The sequence below is a fragment of the Phycodurus eques genome, chromosome 11, assembly GCF_024500275.1.
Source record: "Phycodurus eques isolate BA_2022a chromosome 11, UOR_Pequ_1.1, whole genome shotgun sequence".
Taxonomy (NCBI): domain Eukaryota; kingdom Metazoa; phylum Chordata; class Actinopteri; order Syngnathiformes; family Syngnathidae; genus Phycodurus; species Phycodurus eques.
The window spans coordinates 6,041,103-6,061,277 of record NC_084535.1 but is presented as its reverse complement, the minus strand read 5'-3'; the positions used below and the strand labels follow the sequence as shown (position 1 = coordinate 6,061,277).

The 20,175-nt window shown below is 39.7% G+C and overlaps 1 protein-coding gene across 1 annotated transcript in view; it reads right to left on the bottom strand.

The window, feature by feature from the left end:
* Window positions 1-20,175, bottom strand: part of LOC133409479 (protocadherin-15-like) — a 220,203-nt gene that overhangs the window by 13,762 nt on the left and 186,266 nt on the right. The window contains exons 27-34 of the mRNA XM_061689538.1: window positions 18,981-19,121; window positions 12,644-12,771; window positions 10,383-10,598; window positions 9,026-9,114; window positions 6,809-6,985; window positions 3,625-3,843; window positions 2,006-2,014; window positions 1,510-1,629 (exon numbers count right to left, since the gene is read on the bottom strand). Of these exons, the coding sequence (XP_061545522.1) occupies window positions 1,510-1,629; window positions 2,006-2,014; window positions 3,625-3,843; window positions 6,809-6,985; window positions 9,026-9,114; window positions 10,383-10,598; window positions 12,644-12,771; window positions 18,981-19,121 (1,099 nt within the window). The remainder of the gene's footprint in view (window positions 1-1,509; window positions 1,630-2,005; window positions 2,015-3,624; window positions 3,844-6,808; window positions 6,986-9,025; window positions 9,115-10,382; window positions 10,599-12,643; window positions 12,772-18,980; window positions 19,122-20,175) is intronic.

Here is a 20,175-nt window from a genome sequence, read left to right as displayed (position 1 = left end):
TGAAACAGTAGTTGCCAAAGGTAAAGTTGTCTACCCTGTGTTTCTAAGCTATATGTACTATATACTTTTATTATTTTTGTACTTGTACATGACGATCAACCAAGCTAAAATCTTACATAAACCATGTCTTGTACAGTTTTATTTATTTATTCTATTCTATTCTATTATTTTGACTATTTCTTATGGGGATCATTAATGTATCAAAAGTTACCACGCGTAACAGATCTTCTTCAACACTTGAGCGCCTGCTGCAAAACCTACATCATTCCATACTTGAGGGATGCGGTGTCCTCGCCCAAAACATTGGGAGGTGTGAGGATAGGATGAGATGAAGCAGAAGCTCGAGGGCAATCATTTGGATACGTGGGATAAAAGGCCTTTCCCCTTCAGGTCCATGTCAAAAAAGGTCACACTAATCAAAAGCATACCTGAAAGCTATCCGCTACAAGGGGAATCTATGCTCCTGTGATAGGTTTAGTGAATTTTTGATGTGGAGATTACTTACTGCAGTCTGAATCCAGAGAGATAGTGGGGAAAAGACAGGACGGTAAGGACAGAAAACACAGACAGATGGTAAGACGACCGAGGGAGAGACTGGATGTCGGTTCAATACATATCTCGATGTCGGAGTCACACGAGGTAACACAAAGCTGATGTAGCCTCAGGACCACTGGTGACAGTTGACAGTATGCAGTGCTAAAAATGTTATACCAGACCAAAGTGGAGCCATGCAGCGTGAGGCTTTTTCACATTCTGTGGCCGAACAATGGACAGCTATACCACTACGCCAGCCTTCCAACTACCAAGGAACTTCACACGTCCGCAGGTTTGCATCCCGGGGAGCCGAGCAAAACTGACCACAGGGGTTGCAAACTAGCTAACAAGCAGAGCGTAGGAGTAATGTGAAAACAAACCCCAGAAACAACAAACTTGCATTGCACTTGCCAGCAAATTTGGATGAACCTTCACCGCTTACTTTACCAATATTATACACTCAAAAAACACAATAATAGGCAGGCCCGCACATATCTAAGAGAAAAATTGGTGTATAAAAAACATTCACAAAGATAATAATGCTTAGGTTTGATTGACACTATTAATATGATTATTATAGTGGTTGCGCTTTGCAGTAGTGTATCACACAGTATTTGTTTCAGATAACTAATACACAAAATTAAAACACATTGGAGATGATAACTCGGCTAGAAAGCTAGTTAGTGATGTTATAGATAGATCGATAGACTCATGGATAAAAAAAAAAAAGCTAGCTAGCACAATAGCTAACTAGCAAATTAACTGGCTCGTTGGACGGATTGATAAATAGAAAACAACAATAATACATCTAATATTGCATTAATACTTTTCTGACAGTGTTAAACAAAACTTTGTAATAGTAGAATTTTATCTGATTTCGGATGTCATTAGACATATGAAAAACGGCCAGTAAACAGTACAGTATTTCCTGCGTCATGGGCTAAAGTCTAAAAACGGGGGTCAAGGGTGACTCACATGCTGCTGTCCCCGAGCTCCTCGTAGAGGTTGGCCCCCGCAGCGCTGGTGGGAGCTGCCTTGCCTCCCGGCGGCAAAGCCATTTGAATCCTGGCCGTTTTGGCGCACTCTGCCTGTCGCCTGTTTCAAGAAAGCATCACCAGTCCCCCCCAAAATAAATGTTATCAGAGCAAACACGTTAGATAGGAAAAGCATATTAGTGTGTGGGTATTAACACTAATCAAGAAGCCCAGTTGACATTATGTGGATTTTTTCCCCTTAAACCGAATGAGCTTGAAAAGAAACAAATTGGTGACAATGAAACATTAACAACCCACTAACCCGAATATATATACACTTCTTATGACACTGGTGTGTATTTTGTGCAACGTCACACAGGTTTCCATTTAAATAGCTAATAAATAATTAAGATGAGACAAAGTGCACCTCAGTTGATCTTTGCGCTCCAGAATAAATAAAGGAATGTGATAAAACATGAATGGAAATAATTACTTACTCTTTGAACCTGATGTTGAGGAAGATCCGAAGAGAGGGGAGAGAGGAGAAGTGGGGACAAAAAAGGATAAGTTAATTATTGCCATGATTTTTATTCCCAGTCTTGCTCAAATAAAAAAATGGCGGCTAATGTCGAAATTTATAGAGACCAATCATTTTAAAGGCGAATATGTGACTCAAAATGCTTTGGGTGAGGCCAAAATCTGCGCCCATCTCCCGTAGTTTCCTTTCTGTTTCTTAAATGGCCACTTTGTTGAACAAGAACTCTCTCGATCTTGAACAATGCGATACAAATGAAATCCTTTCATACATTGGTGGCATTGGGTCCCTGGGGCCCCCACCGGGTGGCCAGTTGTCGGGGCGCCTCGGTGGGGTCGGCGGACCGCCCTGGGTCCCTCGGTGTGGGACATGTCCCCCCCACCGGGCTGCTCTCGGGTGGACCCCTGGGCCTGATCCCGCCCCTCGATTGATTGAGTGGGGTCCTCGGCCGCCGCGGTGCGGCCACAGCAATTACAGGACACTTCTGTCAGTCTTTGTGCATGTAAAACGGTATCAATTCACTCGCATGTATCCGCAGACACAAATCCTAGGAGTCTTTCACTGTGTGTTTGGTCACGCACTTACTGCGACAAATAACTCATGAATATGCAAATCGCGTGTGTATCCCCTCACTTATACTGTCGTCCTGTAGACTTTTATCATTCACATAATGCCACCACCCTTCAGTTGCACAGTCGGGTTCACGACCCTTGTCCTGCATGCTTCTTCTCCTGTCCTTGTCCTGTTCTATCTTGTCCTGTGCTTCCCTCACAGAGTGCAGCAGTACAGCCCCATGCAACACTCATATTTAATGTTTCATTGAATTTCATTGTCGATAATGTAATGATTTACTTCTCTCCTGTTTATAATTAGTGCTTTGTCTTTTGTCTTTGTTTCTCTCCCCCTTCTAGAAACTTTGTTCTGTTCGACTGATCAAGTCTGATTCTCAATAAACCTCAATTATCATACCACATACCAAGCTTAAAAACTCCACTGTGACACAGTAAAACTGTTCCGGCATGAAAGGGATACTGATTTTCCATTCTGCTTGACCTAATAGGACAAAAAACAAAAAAAAGTAGCATGTGCGAGAGTTTTTCAGTAGTGTACAAATGTTTCTGCAGTACATGTGAGAGTGTTTCAGTTGTACTGTATATGTGAGTGAAAAACTATAGAATGTCAGTTGTGTGTGGCAATCCTAAATGATGTCCCTGACGGCCCCTCATACTACTTAGTGATTGCAATGCGTGGACAACACGTTGTTTTCTTCCAAATATTATTACACCATAGAGGAATGCTCCAAATCTTGGCCATCTTCATGTATATATTGTGTGTATCTGCGTGGGGCAGACATGATTAAGTGGCGTGACAACGTGCTATGACGTTCAAAACCGACTGTAGTTTTTTTTTTTTTAATTTTTTTTACAAACGCGTTAATTTGCGTTCCCTTAGCGCCAGCAGAGTGCGCCGTCAGCATGTATAATGACAAAAAAAAGCCAACTGCACAGCAAGAAGGGTTTGATCTGAATGTTGTTCTTATTATTTATAATGCAGCAGAACACTGGTGAGCCTTGTACTCACTGCTTGTACGTGACCATGACGATGAGGATGGCGGGGATGCAGCAGAGGATGATGATGATGGCCAGAGCGAGGAGAGCTCCCTCCGTGTAGCCCACAGCCTGGGCGGCCTTCTTCACGCTCGTCACGATGTCCGGCGAGCGGATCTCCAAGATTCGACCGCCCTCGCCCAGGTAAGGCTGGAATTCCTTGTTGATTTCCAGAACGTTCCCGTCGAGGAATCTAAATTGAAGCACAAGCAGGAGTCGAAAAGAGCGTATTTTTGTTAATACTCATTTAAAACACAGAAATCACACGAAATAGCCACAATAGAATATGTTGTATTTCATTGCACTTCAGAATCAAGATCGATCCAATAGCATGACAAAAATTTTACACATCTGCATTTTACACATAACCGAGGCAAAAACAGGATATTATCTAACCGTGTGGCTTTCACACAGCAACACAGCGTCCCGTAAAAATCCAAATGAAAGAAAAACTGAGCTGAAAATAACAGTTAGCATATAGCAAGACAGCTAGCCAGCTAGCCATCAGCCTCTTTTGCACACAGTTTTAATTTGAGAAACTTTACAATTGTGTGCGTTTACACACAGCCACATGGCACAGTTAGTCAGGACCAGTGACAATTGCTTTCAACACAAGAGGGAGGGAGAAGTATATTTTTCGGCTCTGATAATACCTCAGAAGGCGGAAAATTGGCAGGTCAACTTTAGCCCCCAAGACGATAATATTTACACACAATAGCCACGTCTATTACACGTCTATTACATGTAGTGCAAAAAGGGCTATCAAATTACTGAACAAGATATCGATCAAGAAAGCTACAGAGCTAAATTGGTTATTGTTATGCAATAACATTGATATAAACAATAACCCTGATAAAAATAATAATTAAATAAAACAGTGACATAACACATACTGGTAGACGACAAGTAAAGGTAGATTGCAAAATAGCTACCAGTCAAGATAGTTACCAAGATAGCTAAGTAGCCAAGCAGATTTACAGTACTCGGGTTAGATTATTTATTTATTTATTTATTTATATATTTTTTTAGCAATAAACCTGATGCAAACTATTAAGAAGAAAATCAAACTAGTGAGCTAACATAGGTAGACCACAGGCATATATGTTTATTTTCAGCACTAATCATGATATAAAAACTAATAATCCTGGTGAAAATAAAAAATAATGAAAGAACAGATTTTTTAAAACAGCATGATATCTAGCCTTCAAAGCTAGTTTGTAAGCTAGCTAGCTAGCTCGATATATGATTAAATTAAGTCTCATTGGTCATTGGTGTGAGGGTTCATGGATGCATATGTTGTGGTTAAACTATTGCGGCAATATTCAAGATACAAACAACAACCCTAATAAAGTTGGCCACAGAGATATGTTGAAATGTATTATTCCACAACTAAATGTTCCACAAAACCTTTGTTGTCACAGATTGTTTCACAGATTTCATGATCTCAACTCGTTTCCTTTCAAGACTTACACCACTACCGTCGTAAAATAAAACGAGCTTTTGATTTTACATTGTTCGTCCCGAGTTATTTGGAAGAATATCCAATGTGTGACAGGAGGTAGAACACACTGCCACAGCCGATTAGTGTCATTTGGGTTTTCTGAGAGGTGAATAAACTAGACCAGATGAAGGTTATTAACTCATCTTTTGTCTGAAATATTGTAATGTTCAAGGTGTCACATCATATTAATTCATGCTATTCTCTGGAGGAAAATTTTGTAAAACTTTGAGGTATTATTTCTAAGGAAGCAAGAAACCTAAACAATAGTTATTTCTATTCATTTCAGTTTGTAAGTATTCAGTGTTTTCAAATTTTCCGGTGTGGAACATTTGGTATGGTACAGCTATATACTGAATTACCACACGAAACATAAAGTAAGGAACAGGGAGTTTAATCACCTTGTCTGCACAGCATTTTGGTGTACCCTGTCACTCCTATTCAGGGGTGTCAAACTAATTTTTGCTGCGGGCCACATCGTAGTTATGGTTTCCCTTGGAGGGCCCGTGATGAGCGCACATACACAGTAAATGTACACTTGTCTCATGTTATTACATATACACACACACACACACACAATCGATGAACAACTATATTTGAAACCAGAAGCCAGTAAAAAGTTAATTCGGTTTACTTTGAAATGGGGATTGGTAACAAAAATGTTTGCAATTAATGTTATATAAAAGGGAAGACGATTTGCAATGTTGCTATTTTAGCAAGAAACATGAAGATTTGCTTTCGCGGGCCACATAAATTGATGTGGCGGGCCGGATGTGGCCCCCGGGCCTTGAGTTTGTGCTCCTATTATACTGTATGTATATATACAGTAATGGTGCCACCCCAAGAGTGCATGTCTCCTATTGATTGGGCGCTCAGACAAAAACTGGATTCAAAAGACCTGTTCCTGATTATTTACACAGAAGGGCCATGTACTGTACATGGGGGGGGGGGGGGGGGGGGGGGGGGGGGGGGGGGGGGAATTTAACCTCATCACCAACTGCCAACTACGGACCCGGTTTCCCCTGATAAGAACAAAAATGTCTTGTAAACACCTTTCTGTGTCACTCCGCTAGAATGCAAACATGGTCAAAATAATGCATAAACGCGCTGTGCCAGAGAGGCACTGGGAACACGGGAAGACTCCCGCAGGGAATAGGTTCCCCAACAAAATCTGTGAATCGGTGAATCCACGAAGGCCATACCGCGACTATGCGGGGGTCCATTGTTCTATCGTATTGGACAGGACTTTAGCCTGAGCACAATAGCAGAAATTAGATGAGTTTTTCAGCGGAAAATGGTTCCAGAAAAAAATCTGGCTCACTGAATCTGCAGGATGTGACTCACAAAGATGAGGGGGAACAATGTAGGTCTCCTTAAAAGCGCTGCTTTTGCAGATAATAAAGGTTTTATGATTGTGACAGGTTGACTAACTAAATTTCCATTTTTTACACTGGAGAAAAATGTGAAATTCTAACAAATCAGAAGTCAGCATGAGGGAACAGCGACTGTAGAGGTTTCATGATTTAAAACTGTCTAACAGTGAAAAGAAGAAGAAAAGAAGAGCATGAATACTTTTGCTGTCGAAAGAGGCTATAGGAAGATCGGTTGACGAGAATGTCAATGAAAAGCAAAAAAGGTGAAACAAACTCCACAGGCGTACTTGAAGAGCTCCTGCCGTGAAATGGCCCTGTTTGTAAGCGGGTCGATGGCGTACACCATCAGGTCCGACTTGGTGTAGTCCTCCAGCTCGAAGCCGTCACCGTGACGACGCGGCCCGATGGCCTCCACAATCACCTTGGCGCCGGGAATCTGGTCCTGGATGTGACGCTCCAGGATACTGAAATGCCACAATGCAAAAAAAACAAAACAAAAAAATAACAATAAAGCGATAATAAAGGTCATTCGATTCCCATTAGCTTCGGAATCAATTAACCATTTCTGGCACGGCCAATTCAGCAAGTCTGGCAATGACCCTGCTGCGATTTGAGCCTTGGCAAAGACACTCGCTGATTATCCTTTGCAGGCAGGCAGGGAGGGAGGCACACCTCAGCTTGAAGCCTCACAGTCTGCCTTTGCCAACGCTGATAAATAGTACGAGCACTCGGGCAAATGAGCAAATGTGGACGACTGGCACTGTTCAAGCCTATTATATTTCTCCCCTCCATCTCTCGGTCTGAATGAGACACGGTGAGCTCTTTAAAAGAATCAACACTTAACACCAATTTGCCTTTAAAATTGCCTAATTAGGCCAAAACAGCGAGTCTCTAGAGGTGCCAAAGGATGCTTCGCAGAATCACTATCATTAATTAATTTGGACGGGGACAGAAGAGACTGGATTATGCACTCAACTGGGTCAATGACTAAGGCCTTCGCTCACCTGATGGATATTTATTTAAGAGCCAAAGAAGAGTTTTAGTTTGGCGAGTCGGTGGTATTACGAGTTATTATTCCGATGACAAATTTAGACGGGGAATGAGGCGCCACCTTAAAATTGAAATAGCTCATATCCTTGCTGGTAGAGCAGTGGGAGAGGGAGCAAATCATTTTTTGGGGAGGGGGTGTCTATTCAAACAAGGAAAACAATTAACTGGAACTCACACTGGAGGGCAAGCACATGTTCCAGAAAATAAAATATTGATTGGATAGGGGCGGATGTGGCGATGTGCATCTGGTGAAATGTATTTACGGTCTCTTTCGCATCCTTAATACACAGTAACTTAACCCCTTGTGAAATCATGACAGAAATTAAGTAAACACAATCATTATAATTTAAAATGTCATTAGTTGTTATAATTTGGTGTCATTACTAGAGGCACTATTGATTCACTCCAGAATAGTTTGTCATCTAACATAACCGTCAGCTATGGGAAGTTGAGCTTTCTGCAGGAAAATCGAAACTGGAGTTCAGAGGCGTGTAACTAGTTATAGTGTTTTTGTTCATCTGCGTACTTTTTGTTGGCGGTCCTTGAATGCACCTCATCCACCGTCAAAAGTGAAAGTGAAAGTTTCTGCTTCTCTCCTGATGCAGCTACTTATAACCCGTGCAGTTTACTTTGCTGTTAAATTTTGCCTGTATTCCCTAACAGTTATGATTGCGTGTAAATGCCATCGAGTGAGTTTAATGACTGAGTTTGTGTAGTGTCTACTCATATGTGACATCATGTCATTTTGTGCCAGTGTCTTATACTGTATAGGCTTGTACGCTAGCTAATATAATTGGTTTGTTTTTGTTGAACTTCATACATTCGTTTATGTAATATGAGTTCATGATTGTGTACACGCTAAATACACGGTGTTGGTGCTTTATGATCCTCTCCACGTTAAGTACCTTGCCGCTATCTTTCGTCATTTACAGTATATGCAATTAGAAATGCCTTTTAGAGAGGCGTTATTAAGTCACGGATTTCCATTATTCTTGGGCAAGGCTCGGTCCCTATCCTGGAATAGCGGGGGTTCACCAAATCTTACAGAAAAATAAAAATCTTACGGCATACCAAAGAAGAAAGAAAAATGTCACAAAAATGACGTACCGTATCATGAAATAATGATGACCTCAACTCAATTTAGAAGAAGAAGAAGAATCACCTTTTATTGTCATGAACATGCATGCATGCACACAAAATTTGTTCTCTGCATTTTACCCTTCACAGTGAACACATACCATTATTATTATTCACAAATGCACTTAGTGTGAGATCTGGGCCTGTTCAGTTGAACCTGTGCTCCTTGGTCGTCCAAAGATTCTTCATCATAAATAATTTTCGGCCCAACTAAGAGAAAATCGATCATTTCCGCAGCCCACCTGATGATCTTGTGGCACAGTTGTGAATCACTGCTATAGAAAATGGATGATGGATGGATGGAAATGCATTCTTACCTTATGAGTTGGTCCTTATTCTCTTCAACCAAAGTAGGCGGGACGGTTGACACAATAACTTGCATGTCAAGTGCGTTGACCACAGACACCTGCCGGTCCAAGACAGAAAGGAAAGACCCGGAAATGTCAGAAAAAGACAAAAATATAATGTACCCTCAAACTGCTTGCTTGTATTAATGCTGTCTGCGAATGGCTGACGATCAGTCCAGGATGCCCCCTGCCTCTCACCTAAACGTTAACTTGGATAGGCTGCTGGATGGATGGATGGTATTAATGCCATGCGGTAAACCCAATTCTGGTGTCACAATTAAGTTCAACAGCCTCCGGTGCTCTGAAACACCACCCTAATAAAAAATAAAAAACAAAACAAAAACGCATATATATATATATAACATATATATATATATATATATATATAACGCATATAGAATTTGGAATTTGGAGAATTGATGACTAACGAGCAGCACCGTTAAGCAATCACCACTCTCTCACTGAATTTCAAAGCAACGTCCCGCATGCTCCCTCCGTTTGTGTGTTGGCCTGGAATAATAATAATAAAAAAACACGTCTGGGGAAAAGTAGCGCCGAAGTGGGGCAAAGAAGAGCTTGATGCAGTGTGTGAAAGTATTGAGGAAAACTGCACTCAGAGTTTGAGAGAAAAATAGTAGTCAGTACACAATACAAAAACACGTACAATTTTATTGATCAGCATAAAATGCTAATTATCGATACCGATCAGGCCAATCAGATTGGTGTAAAGTCTACACACTGTAGTTAGCAGAGCGTGTTTGGGACATACCGAATCTCACACATCCAATTTTAAAAAATAATCTAAAATGATGGAAACACATGTATTTTATTGGTATGTGCCCAAATATTTGGCCACTAGCTTGAACTGCGGTCATCAAAAGAAAAGCAAGAAGAAGCTTTAATATGTTTAATTATATTACGTATGGAGTTACAAGTTTTCAAACTTAACATGCCCACTCTGCCACAGCAAAATATCAATTAATATAAAAACATTTCAGAAATGTGAAATATATTTCTTAAACAGTACAGTCAATGATTGCAAACTGAATCATGTTGATAAGTGAAGGTCAATAAATGCTAACATTAGCTAAAAATGTCCACCCTGTCAAAATGACCCATTTTAAAAATGTAACATCACATGTAGAGAAAATATTTTTAAAATATAGGGAGAAAAAAAACGTTCTGCCTTCAACCACCCGCTGTTACATAAAATGGGCTAAAAACTGGTAAGATGAGTGGTAAGTGTTTCATCTCCAATTTACATAACAGGAGCTAAACTGTTCGACTACCATTATCACATCCAGTAGCTATAAAAGTAAACACTCACCACCACGTCAGCGCTGCTGCTCAGACCCTCGCCGTAGTCGTCGGTGGCGATAACCTCGAAACTGAAATATGACCGACGCATGTTTCGAAACATGATGGCCGACTTGATGACGGCGGTATACGCCTCGATGACGAAGCTGTCCTGGCCCTCTGCCGTTGGCGGGATGATGAGACGGTACGCCATGGCGCTGAAGTTCCCAGTGTCCTGATCGGTAGCCTCAAAAAAATATTTAAAAGGCATGAAAGTTCAGTGTTAGTCAGGAAAGCCATGATGTTTAACACTATAGTCTACAAATATTTCAAATGTGTTTTAAATATCACCCAGTTGGCAGTGCTTATTTGCATGTTCAATCATAAAACAGGAAATTAGAGACAGGAAGTACATAAAAGAGTCTCAGCAAGCCAGGCTGGACTCGTGATCATATTTGAAGTACACATTTTCATTAGGAGTAATTTTGAATGTAAATTCTTTTACAAGTTTAATTAACATTTCAAATGAAATTACAAATGTTATTACTTATGTGGCGATTGGCGAGTTCAGTGTATAGTGTCGTGAAGATCTGCCTTCCATAAGTGAAAATGCTCAAATTGTCTTTAGGGCAACTTTTTTTTCACCCCTACTTTCCATTACCTGTACTTCAAAGTTTTATAATGAGGTTAAAAAAAATAAATCCTTGCAAAGCTTTAATTCTGGGGAAAATTTATTGGAATTCGGAAGGCCAAAGAGCCTCCCGGAACGGATTGCATTCGATTTGTGAGGGTCCACTAATTCAATGAGCTGAAGAGTTGTGGGATAGCAGCTCCGATTATTAATTACTCTATGTCATGCGGTGATGTCTTAATCGAGGAGGGACTGCAATACAAAAACAAGAATAATTAACAAATTTAACTATGGGCCGTTTAAAATTAAAAAAAGGACTTAGCCTTCAAGTGATGGAGGACATAATTGCTTTTTTTTTCTCCCATGCAGGTGTCGTGGCGATACATTAAGTGGCTGACAGAAGAAGAGCAGCAGCCGCAAGCTCTTGCGTTATCTCCATCTCGTGAAGTTCCACCTGGCTGCTGCAGATTGTTCCACAGGGACTTGTTGTAATAGATTACTAGGAAGTCAATGTTTCCCCTTATGATTACATTCTCCTCACGCATTTTCTCCCGTGGTCATTTAAGCAAAGTATGAAAGCGTTAAAAAAAAATAAAAAAAAAATAAAATAAAATAAAAAAAAAATATATATATATATATATATATATATATATATATATATATATAAAACGCAGGATTAAAAACATCTTCAAAAGAAGCTCATAATTCATAGCCAGCCTACAGTCCATTAAGCTAGTCTATCTACTAAACGTGATGGAAAGTGAAACCGGAGAAAAACCTCTGAGGCACAAATTCACATTGGCGACTGAGCTCAGACATATGCATCAATTCTCGCCCGTGTCGCAAGTGACACTGATAAATAGCAGCAATCTCTTCTCTCGCTCCCCAACCTTGCTATTGATTGACGAGGGGAAGGGGCAAGGGGACCACATGGAAGGCCGCAAACGTGCCAGATAACAACATTTGCGGGAAGGATGCCAATCGGCACCGTGGAAGGAGCTACACTTGCTAAATTTGACTCATGACTTCAACCATTAGGGAATATAGTGCCGTGAAAAAGTATTTGCCCCCTTTTCAAATTCTTGTGTTTTTGTAATTTCCCCACTTTAATGACTGAGGATAATCATCAAAGAAATATAAATATCAGACAAAGCTAACCCTAGTAAACATAAACATGCAGTTTTTAAATGGTGATTTTATTTATTAAGGGGAAAAAAAACTATTCAAAGCTACCTGGCCCTGTGTGAAAAAGCAATTGCAAAGCTGACTTCATTGTCACTGACCACACCAAAGTCTGATAACCTTCACACCTGTTCAATCAAGAAATCACTTGACTAGAACCTGTCTGACAAAATGAAGTCAGCCAAAAGATCTCAAAAAGTTGCAACAAAATGCTACAATCCAAACAAATTCCAGAACAGGTAAGAAGTAAAAGTCATTGCCTTCTGTCAGCCTGGAAAAGGTTACAATGCCATTTCTAAGGCTTTAGGACTCCAGCCAACCAAGCCGAGAGCTATTATTCACAAATGGAGAAAACAATGAAACAGTGGTGAACCGTCCCAGGAGTGGTTGGCATCCAAAAATTACCCCAAGACTCATCCAGCCTCCATTAAGCTAAACTGACTTATCCAAAGCAAAGGTGGAATGCTTTGTTTTTTTACCACTATCTTGAGCACAGAGCTGAAGATCTTGGTGTCCTCGGTCACGCCGCCAATGTAGAGCTTCCTGCTGAAGACGGGAGGGTGGTCGTTCTCATCGTGCACCTCCAGGAACACCTTGGCCGTGTTTGCTGCAACAAGACAACACTGCTTTGGAAACAGGCATTTGCGGCATTATCAGTTAGGATTACGGACTTGTCTGTCTCTAGAGTACATGTGCCCTGTGATTGACTCCAAAGCCAGCTGGGATAGGCTCCAGCTCACCCGCAAGCCTGCACAAAGCGGTCCAAAAAAAAACCGGATGGCTGGATGTATCATTGTACTCATCAAGCTCATTGTGATTTTTCATATTTCATTTAAATAACACAATTAATGACATTATTTTTAGGGGAGAAAAAAATTATCTCACGCTTGTACTGCCTCATTTCAGGAAATATCGCATTCATTTTGAACACCCAATTAAGTCATATGGATTCTTGTCAGGGTTAAAGCAAGACAACTTTTGTGTGATATCTGACACACACTAACAAAGCAAGCTTGGATATCACTTCGAGTCAACGTTCCTTTTTAGTCCACCAGACTTACATCTTTTGGGGATGAGTTTTCCATATCAAAGTAAGAACACAATTGATTTTTAATGAGTTTGAATCCATCTTTTCATTCTCTATGTATAAAGGTTCGGTTTTTGGTTTTTTTAAACCCACGCAAGTATAGTGAGAACATGTAACTCCATACAGGAAGGCTAGAGCCGAGATTCAAACCCAGAAACTCAGAACTGTGTGGCAGACATGCTAAACCACTAGGTAGCTTCGCTGCCCAGATTTGAATCCAAGATGACAAAATCTAATTTCCAAATTTAGTTTTTGGTCAGTATGGATGATTCATAAACAGTTGAAGCGGTTCCAAACTTTTGAGTCAACCGATGCCGCCGATTTGCGTAAGTCTTCTGACATCACGACATGACACATCGGTTTCTCGCTTTCTCGCTGATGGACGCATTGAGCGCTGGCGGCTGAATAAACACGTCCCGAAAGCTAATCAGAACCACTGTTGATCGAACCTTACATCATTTGAACTGAAAATGGTCGTGTCACTATCATTTCGACACGGTCGTCAGCTGGACCACAACTTTAAATGGAAACTTGAAATCATTTCTTGCGTAATATGGCAGGCGTATCATTACTGGGAACACTGTATGTGGTTTGTTTCATAAACTCTTGCCCGGTTAAAATAAAAAAATAAAAAATTGTTTTGCAATTGCATTTATTTGAAACCACATTTTCTTGCGGCGTACTACGGCCACACTGAAAAAAGAGTGTACTCTGAAAACGTTGTAATATTATGAAAATTAAGTGATGAGTTTACTGGGAAAAAAAGCCGCAATTTGAATAGTAAAATCCTCAGTAACATTAGAATGAAGTAGTGATATTATGAGGACGCAGTAATAAATATACAAGCATAAAGTAGAGATAAGAGGAAAAAGTATTAATATTATGGTGAAACGTCAATAACACTAGGAAAATGTTGCAATTTTACATAAAGTCCTAATGTGAGAGGAATAAAGTCTTACCATTAGGAGGAAAACGTAATTTTACAAAACAAGTTGTAATATTAAGAGGGAAAAAAAAATATTTTACAAGCATGAAGTGATGTGTGATAAAAGTTGTAATTTTACATAATTGAAGTCTTTATTGAAGTCTCAATATTACTAGGAGTAAATCGTGACTTTACAAAGAAAGTTGTAATATTACTGTAAAAAATGTCAAAATTTGTCAAAAGCCTAAAGACAAGATATTACAAAGAAAAAGTCAATTTTAAATAAATAAAGTCCTAATATTACGGGAATAAAGATTTAACATTTCGAAGAAAAGGTTTTTGAATTAAATTTGAAATGTTGATAATGAATTGTTTAAAGACGATAAGAGAGAATGTAAAGCTAAAGGTAAATAAAATGGTTTCATAAAGTGTATTTACTGTCATTCATTAATTTATGTATTTACATATGATATTACAGGGGGAAAACATCACAATTTTTACAGAATAAAGTTGTGATAACAAAAGGAAAAAAATACAGGCATAATATTACGAGCATAAACATATTTGTGCATTAAAATGACGATAGTTGAGGATGCTGTCACACATGATAAATTAAAGATATTAGGTCATGGCAAGTCTCTAAATTGTTTGGTTCGTGTAGGAACTTTGAAATTCACTTGTTAAAAAAACTCAGCTGCAGCAGCACAAGTCATTACACATTCAGTGGTAATCTTCAGCTATATTTCTTAAGATATTTCCTTAAAATGATATGTGGCCGCCTGCAGGAAGGAGCCACGTGCTCTCGTCTTAGTTGGAGATTTCTTCTAACGACACGAGTGCCAGGCGCTCGTTTGGATTCATCCAACAGCATTGGAGTCAATAATGAGGCCGACTTTGCTTTGATCAATGACGATATTCCGCAGCGAGAGACGCGGAGTGAAGCCTGGATCTCCCATTGCCCCCAATAAGCGCATCAGGAAATCAACAACTGAAATTGGCCAAGCTAACAGTGGGGATGTGGAGTCTCAGTGAACTAATCCCAATGATGATGAAATATTGTCTGAGACGAGTGGGTGTGCACCTCCAATCAATCTTGGAGAAGTTTGCGCTCACTATAACTTTCTACTGGCCTTCATTAAAAAATGAAAATGGAAATAATTATTTTTTAATTATTTTCAAGCAATAACATTTGCCCTCCACCTAACCTGCAAACACGGAAAATGCGAGCACAAAAGACGACTGTACCTAATGTTTTGCCTTTTCTTCTTCTTCTTCTTCTTCTTCTTCTGTGTGGTCCATTAGCAGTTGGCAAACCAACTTAACACATTCATTGCCATTGACGGCTTTTGAAGTCAAATACCCATGTTAACTGGGAAGGCTGGCAGTGAATGAGTTTTAATGGTGCATTCCCAAATGGAAACCAGTGTGAATCCATTAGTGGCCAGATGCTGTGATGTTTAATTTCCATCATCTAACGGTGGGCTTCTAAAGTGCACTGGTATCTCAGATTTTTGCTTATATCTCAAGATGGAAAAAAATGCTCAAGTAATGGCTTGTCCCTGTAAAAATTAGAAGGCTGTATATCAAAATGCATATCAAATTCATTTCCCCCATTATTCCATTCCAGCCCCCCAAAAAACACTACACTAGAAAAATAGCACTGCATTGTTTCAAGGCACAATAAAAGAGAATGTAAAGAAAAATATAAATAAAATGGGGTGGGTGCGAGTTTTTCTTCAAGATGTTATTTGTCGATGGGGGGTTTGGTCCCACCGCCAGACAGCCACGGGCCCCCCAGATGCTCCGGTCCCTGGGACAGTCTACCCCCCCAGATCGACACCCCTGTACGAGGGCATTACACTACCATAGTTGCTCCAATTTGTTTTTGCTTCACTTTGACTCTGGCTCATACCTTGAAATTTTGGCTCGCAACACAAAGAAAAAACAAACAAAACAAAAAAACGACCAACCGACAGCATGTAATTTGAAAAATTTACAAGTTGGGGGTAAGTCAAGGTGTGTACAATAGCAAAACTCTCTTCACCTCTCCACTCGAGGTTAGGAGAAAAAAACACCCTGTCATATCCAATTTGTCTTCTTCTGGCTTGCAAAAGTGTAAAGTCATGTTGCATTGAAGCGCAGGGAGCGCCAGGGGATTTGGACGCACACCCACTGCACATCATATTGCAGCCACAACAGCTGTGAGACAGAGCGAGGACCCTCAGGGATGTGGATGAGGTCCACCCACTTTCTGTCTGGCTCTCTCCTTTTCTTTGAAACCTCGACTATTTCCAACTTGTCCTCGCGAGGATTTGGTCTGAAAATGATGCACCATAGTTTGTCCAACAACACGCAATTTACTGCGCCTGTTCCTACACGAAGCCCATGACAAGCTCCCCTAAACAACAGTAAAAAAGTTCTGTCGCCACAGTAAACAAATCCGGCTCTCCATAGTCTGTGCCTCCACTGCGACGACGGCATTCCGTTCCTACGCTGGCCTTGTAACCAGAATTTATAGGCAAGTGGCAACACATTGTATCACTAACCTGCCCCAGAGGTAGCAAAACTACTCACTAGGGTATTTACATTTGAGCACGAGCCGATACCAAGTACAGATAGTTGATTATGCCATTACGTCTTGCACATGTGATCAAAATGTGTTTAATTTAAATCAAACATTTTTCAAAAACACAAAATTTTCTTGAACATGGCGTATGTTTCACTCATATAACACGTTTTGGAGTAAAAACCTTTTTTTCTTATTACAACAGGACAAGACTAACAGAATAGATCCCATTTTGCAAAACAAACCAAAACTAAATGAATCCTTACAACAGAGATCGGGTAGTGTGTAATAACTAAAGCATTCCAATTCAAATGTTAATTCCTCTAGTAATCCGTTTTATAATACTGGATCGAATGAAATAAAGATGTACTTTCATGTGCAAAGGGTATCTGAACGCAGCTCATGCAAGCCGACATTTATTACACGACAAACGGGTAAAAAAAAAAAAATGTAGAAACAAACTAAATGCAACAAAACTGACAGAGATGCACGTTATTTCCTACAATGGAGCTTCATCTGCACAACACACAAACTGCAAAGTAGTTTAACATGGACAAAGTGTGTTTCCATCTGCAAAATAAAAGGTGAGACATCACAGCTGGGCGACAGCGGTTATGAACACATTAAACGGTAAAATACAAAACAAGAACAGATTACGCAACTCGTGGGGCGGCTGCCTCCATCGCGGCATGAAGAGTTCGTCATCCATTTTGCTGAGCATACAGGAAGTTGCCTAAAAGTGTTGTCTTTATAAAACTTTCAGAGATTATTGAGCTACTGTATATCAAAGAGAAAACCCAAGCAACTTGATTTACATGTCTCGTTTCTGATCTCTTCAAGGCGGCGTGGTTTTTGCAGTTTTCCCCGTTTTGAGCTGGAAAAGTGACTGCTCTGAACCTTATATACTGTTGTCGAGTAGAGCTAAAAGTACACGTAACGTAAAAGTTTTATTTCAGTCGGACTAAGCCCGTTATTTCAGTTATATTGCTGTTTTCTCAGACAGGAAGAGTGTCTTGTCTGAATGTTCTTACTGAAAGAACAGAGAGAAAATGCTCATTTCAATTTTAAAGTCATCCTTAAGAATTAAGACATCTTTGCCGCCGTCTGATTCTTGCCACATTCTTGTATTAATGTGGGCGTTTGATGCTGGTTTGCCAGAAGAGGACGAAATGTCAGTGAACATACAGTATCTCGATTGTGAAAGCTCTTTGCTTTGACTCTCTCAGATAAGAGATGAGTGTGAGGATCTGTGGAGCTTTTGATCTGCGGATCACGCGTTTGTAATTCCCACAATTAGCATTAGAAAGACAAAGACCGAGGCAAAGCAACGTGGAGTAGGTCATCGATTATTCATTGAGAAACGTTTGTTCTGATCACTTCATTCGTTATTAGCTTTCATCAGCAAACTGGAAACTAGTTTATGGATTCCGGTTGAAATATGGATGTCAAGGAGGACAGCCTCAAGGTCTCAGCGTTCTTCAGATGATCTGACGACAGCAAAGTCTACTTTGACAATTGACAGAAAGGAAATAAACAACCCCCGCGAGGAGTCAAAATCCACAATTCAAATGCCAACCCAAGCTTCAAAATTCAAAATTAGCCAATATGTATGCGGAGTGGGTAAACAAAGGCAGCAGACTGACAAGTGATCATAAACGCAGGTCCCCCCCCCCCCCCCCCCCCCCCCAAGAAGCAGCTGCCTGAGTGGACGAGAAAAAGCCGTCAAATATGTGATATGCCCGCCGAAACTGGTTAGTTTGAAGCAAACGGAAACAGAACGGGTAATCATGCCAGAGAGATGTGTCAGGGAATATGTAATATGCATTTGTGTAATGCATTTCTGATTGCTTAAAAAGACGCGATATAGCGGCTGTACGAACAATGAACCGTAATATAGCGACGGAACGCTGTATATCTCCATAACAATAGCCTAATAGAATAATTGCCCAAGTCATTTTTTTTAACTTATTGTCACAATATCAATAATAAAAAAAATAACATCAATTAGCTTGCTAAAAATGTCTAGGTAGATTCTCAGTCACCCAGGTCATGGCATGTCACAAATGTTGAATCAAGGCAACGGAACTTTTCTTGTTTTCAGAAAACGTTCAAAAATAACTTGGGGAAATATGCTACTGGATAAATAATGTTGTTCTATCCCAATGGCAATTTAGAGTAAAGTACACTAACATGATTTCACCCCCCATACATAAACATTCACAGGCCAACATTTCTTACTTTTGGAAGGCACACGCAAGTTGGACATGACAACGAGCAGCGAGTCGGCCTGCACCCTCAGGACATAGCTGGTCACATTTTCATAGTCCAGCGGCTTCGCGGTGGAGATGACGCCCGTTCTGTTGTTCACACGGAAATGACCTGGAAGCAAACAAGAGTGCGGCGATGTGAGGCCAACTGAAACGGACAAAACAAAACCAGGCAAAAAAAATGTGGATAAAGCGGGGTGGGAGTGAGGAGTCAACTTTGCTCTCCCAAGGTTACCTGAACTTTAGTATTAATCTTCAACTTTGAAATGTACATTTTTTAACTACTATTTCGTGTATATTGGCTTACTTGAAACAGAAAATCACACAAAGATGTCAGCTAACCTAATGATAACAATTAACAATGCCATTTAGTTTAATATAATGCGTGTAAGACGTGCTTGTGACACGTGAGGAGGGAATAATAGAATAGGCAAAACATTATAGGGTTCAGTCTGGCAAATTTGATCTTTCACATAAAAACAATTGGAATTTTTTTTTTTTTTTTTTTAATACCGAATGTAAAAAGGTTAAGAATTGAAAAAAAGTTTGATTCACACTTCTGAAATCTCAAATTACCTTTAATTATGTTTTTAATCATTAATGATATTCATGTAAAGACACTGATCATGGTAAAGATTTTTCAACAGTGATATAATAAGGTAGGAAATCTGATAAATATCCATATGTAATAATTTATTTTCTATAAATCTCTGCAAGAGTCGATATTTTCATAGGATCACTTCTACAACATTCCTAGGAAATCACAATGTCAGTTATATTTAAATTGAAAGCACAATATATCATTTCATATTTAAGAAATATTTGTTTTTAAATATTTATTTAGGTACCATTATTATTAAGGTTAAATTGTATGTGCAATTATTTTTTTTTTTTTTTGCTATATGATGTTCAAACTGGAATGTTACAGTAGCTCATAATAATATTAAATATACATGTATATAACGCCTCATCTCTGTCAAGTCGGACATCGCAGACAAAAGTACATAAGAAGTACTCTGCATGCATACTGTATGAGTAAAAAGCTATTCTATTCGTTTTGCAAACTTACACTCACATGAAACAAACAAACCAAAAAATAAAAAAAATAAAAACGCCAAAGAAACCAACTAAATTCACACCTGCCGAGTTGTCTGCTCTCTCAGGGA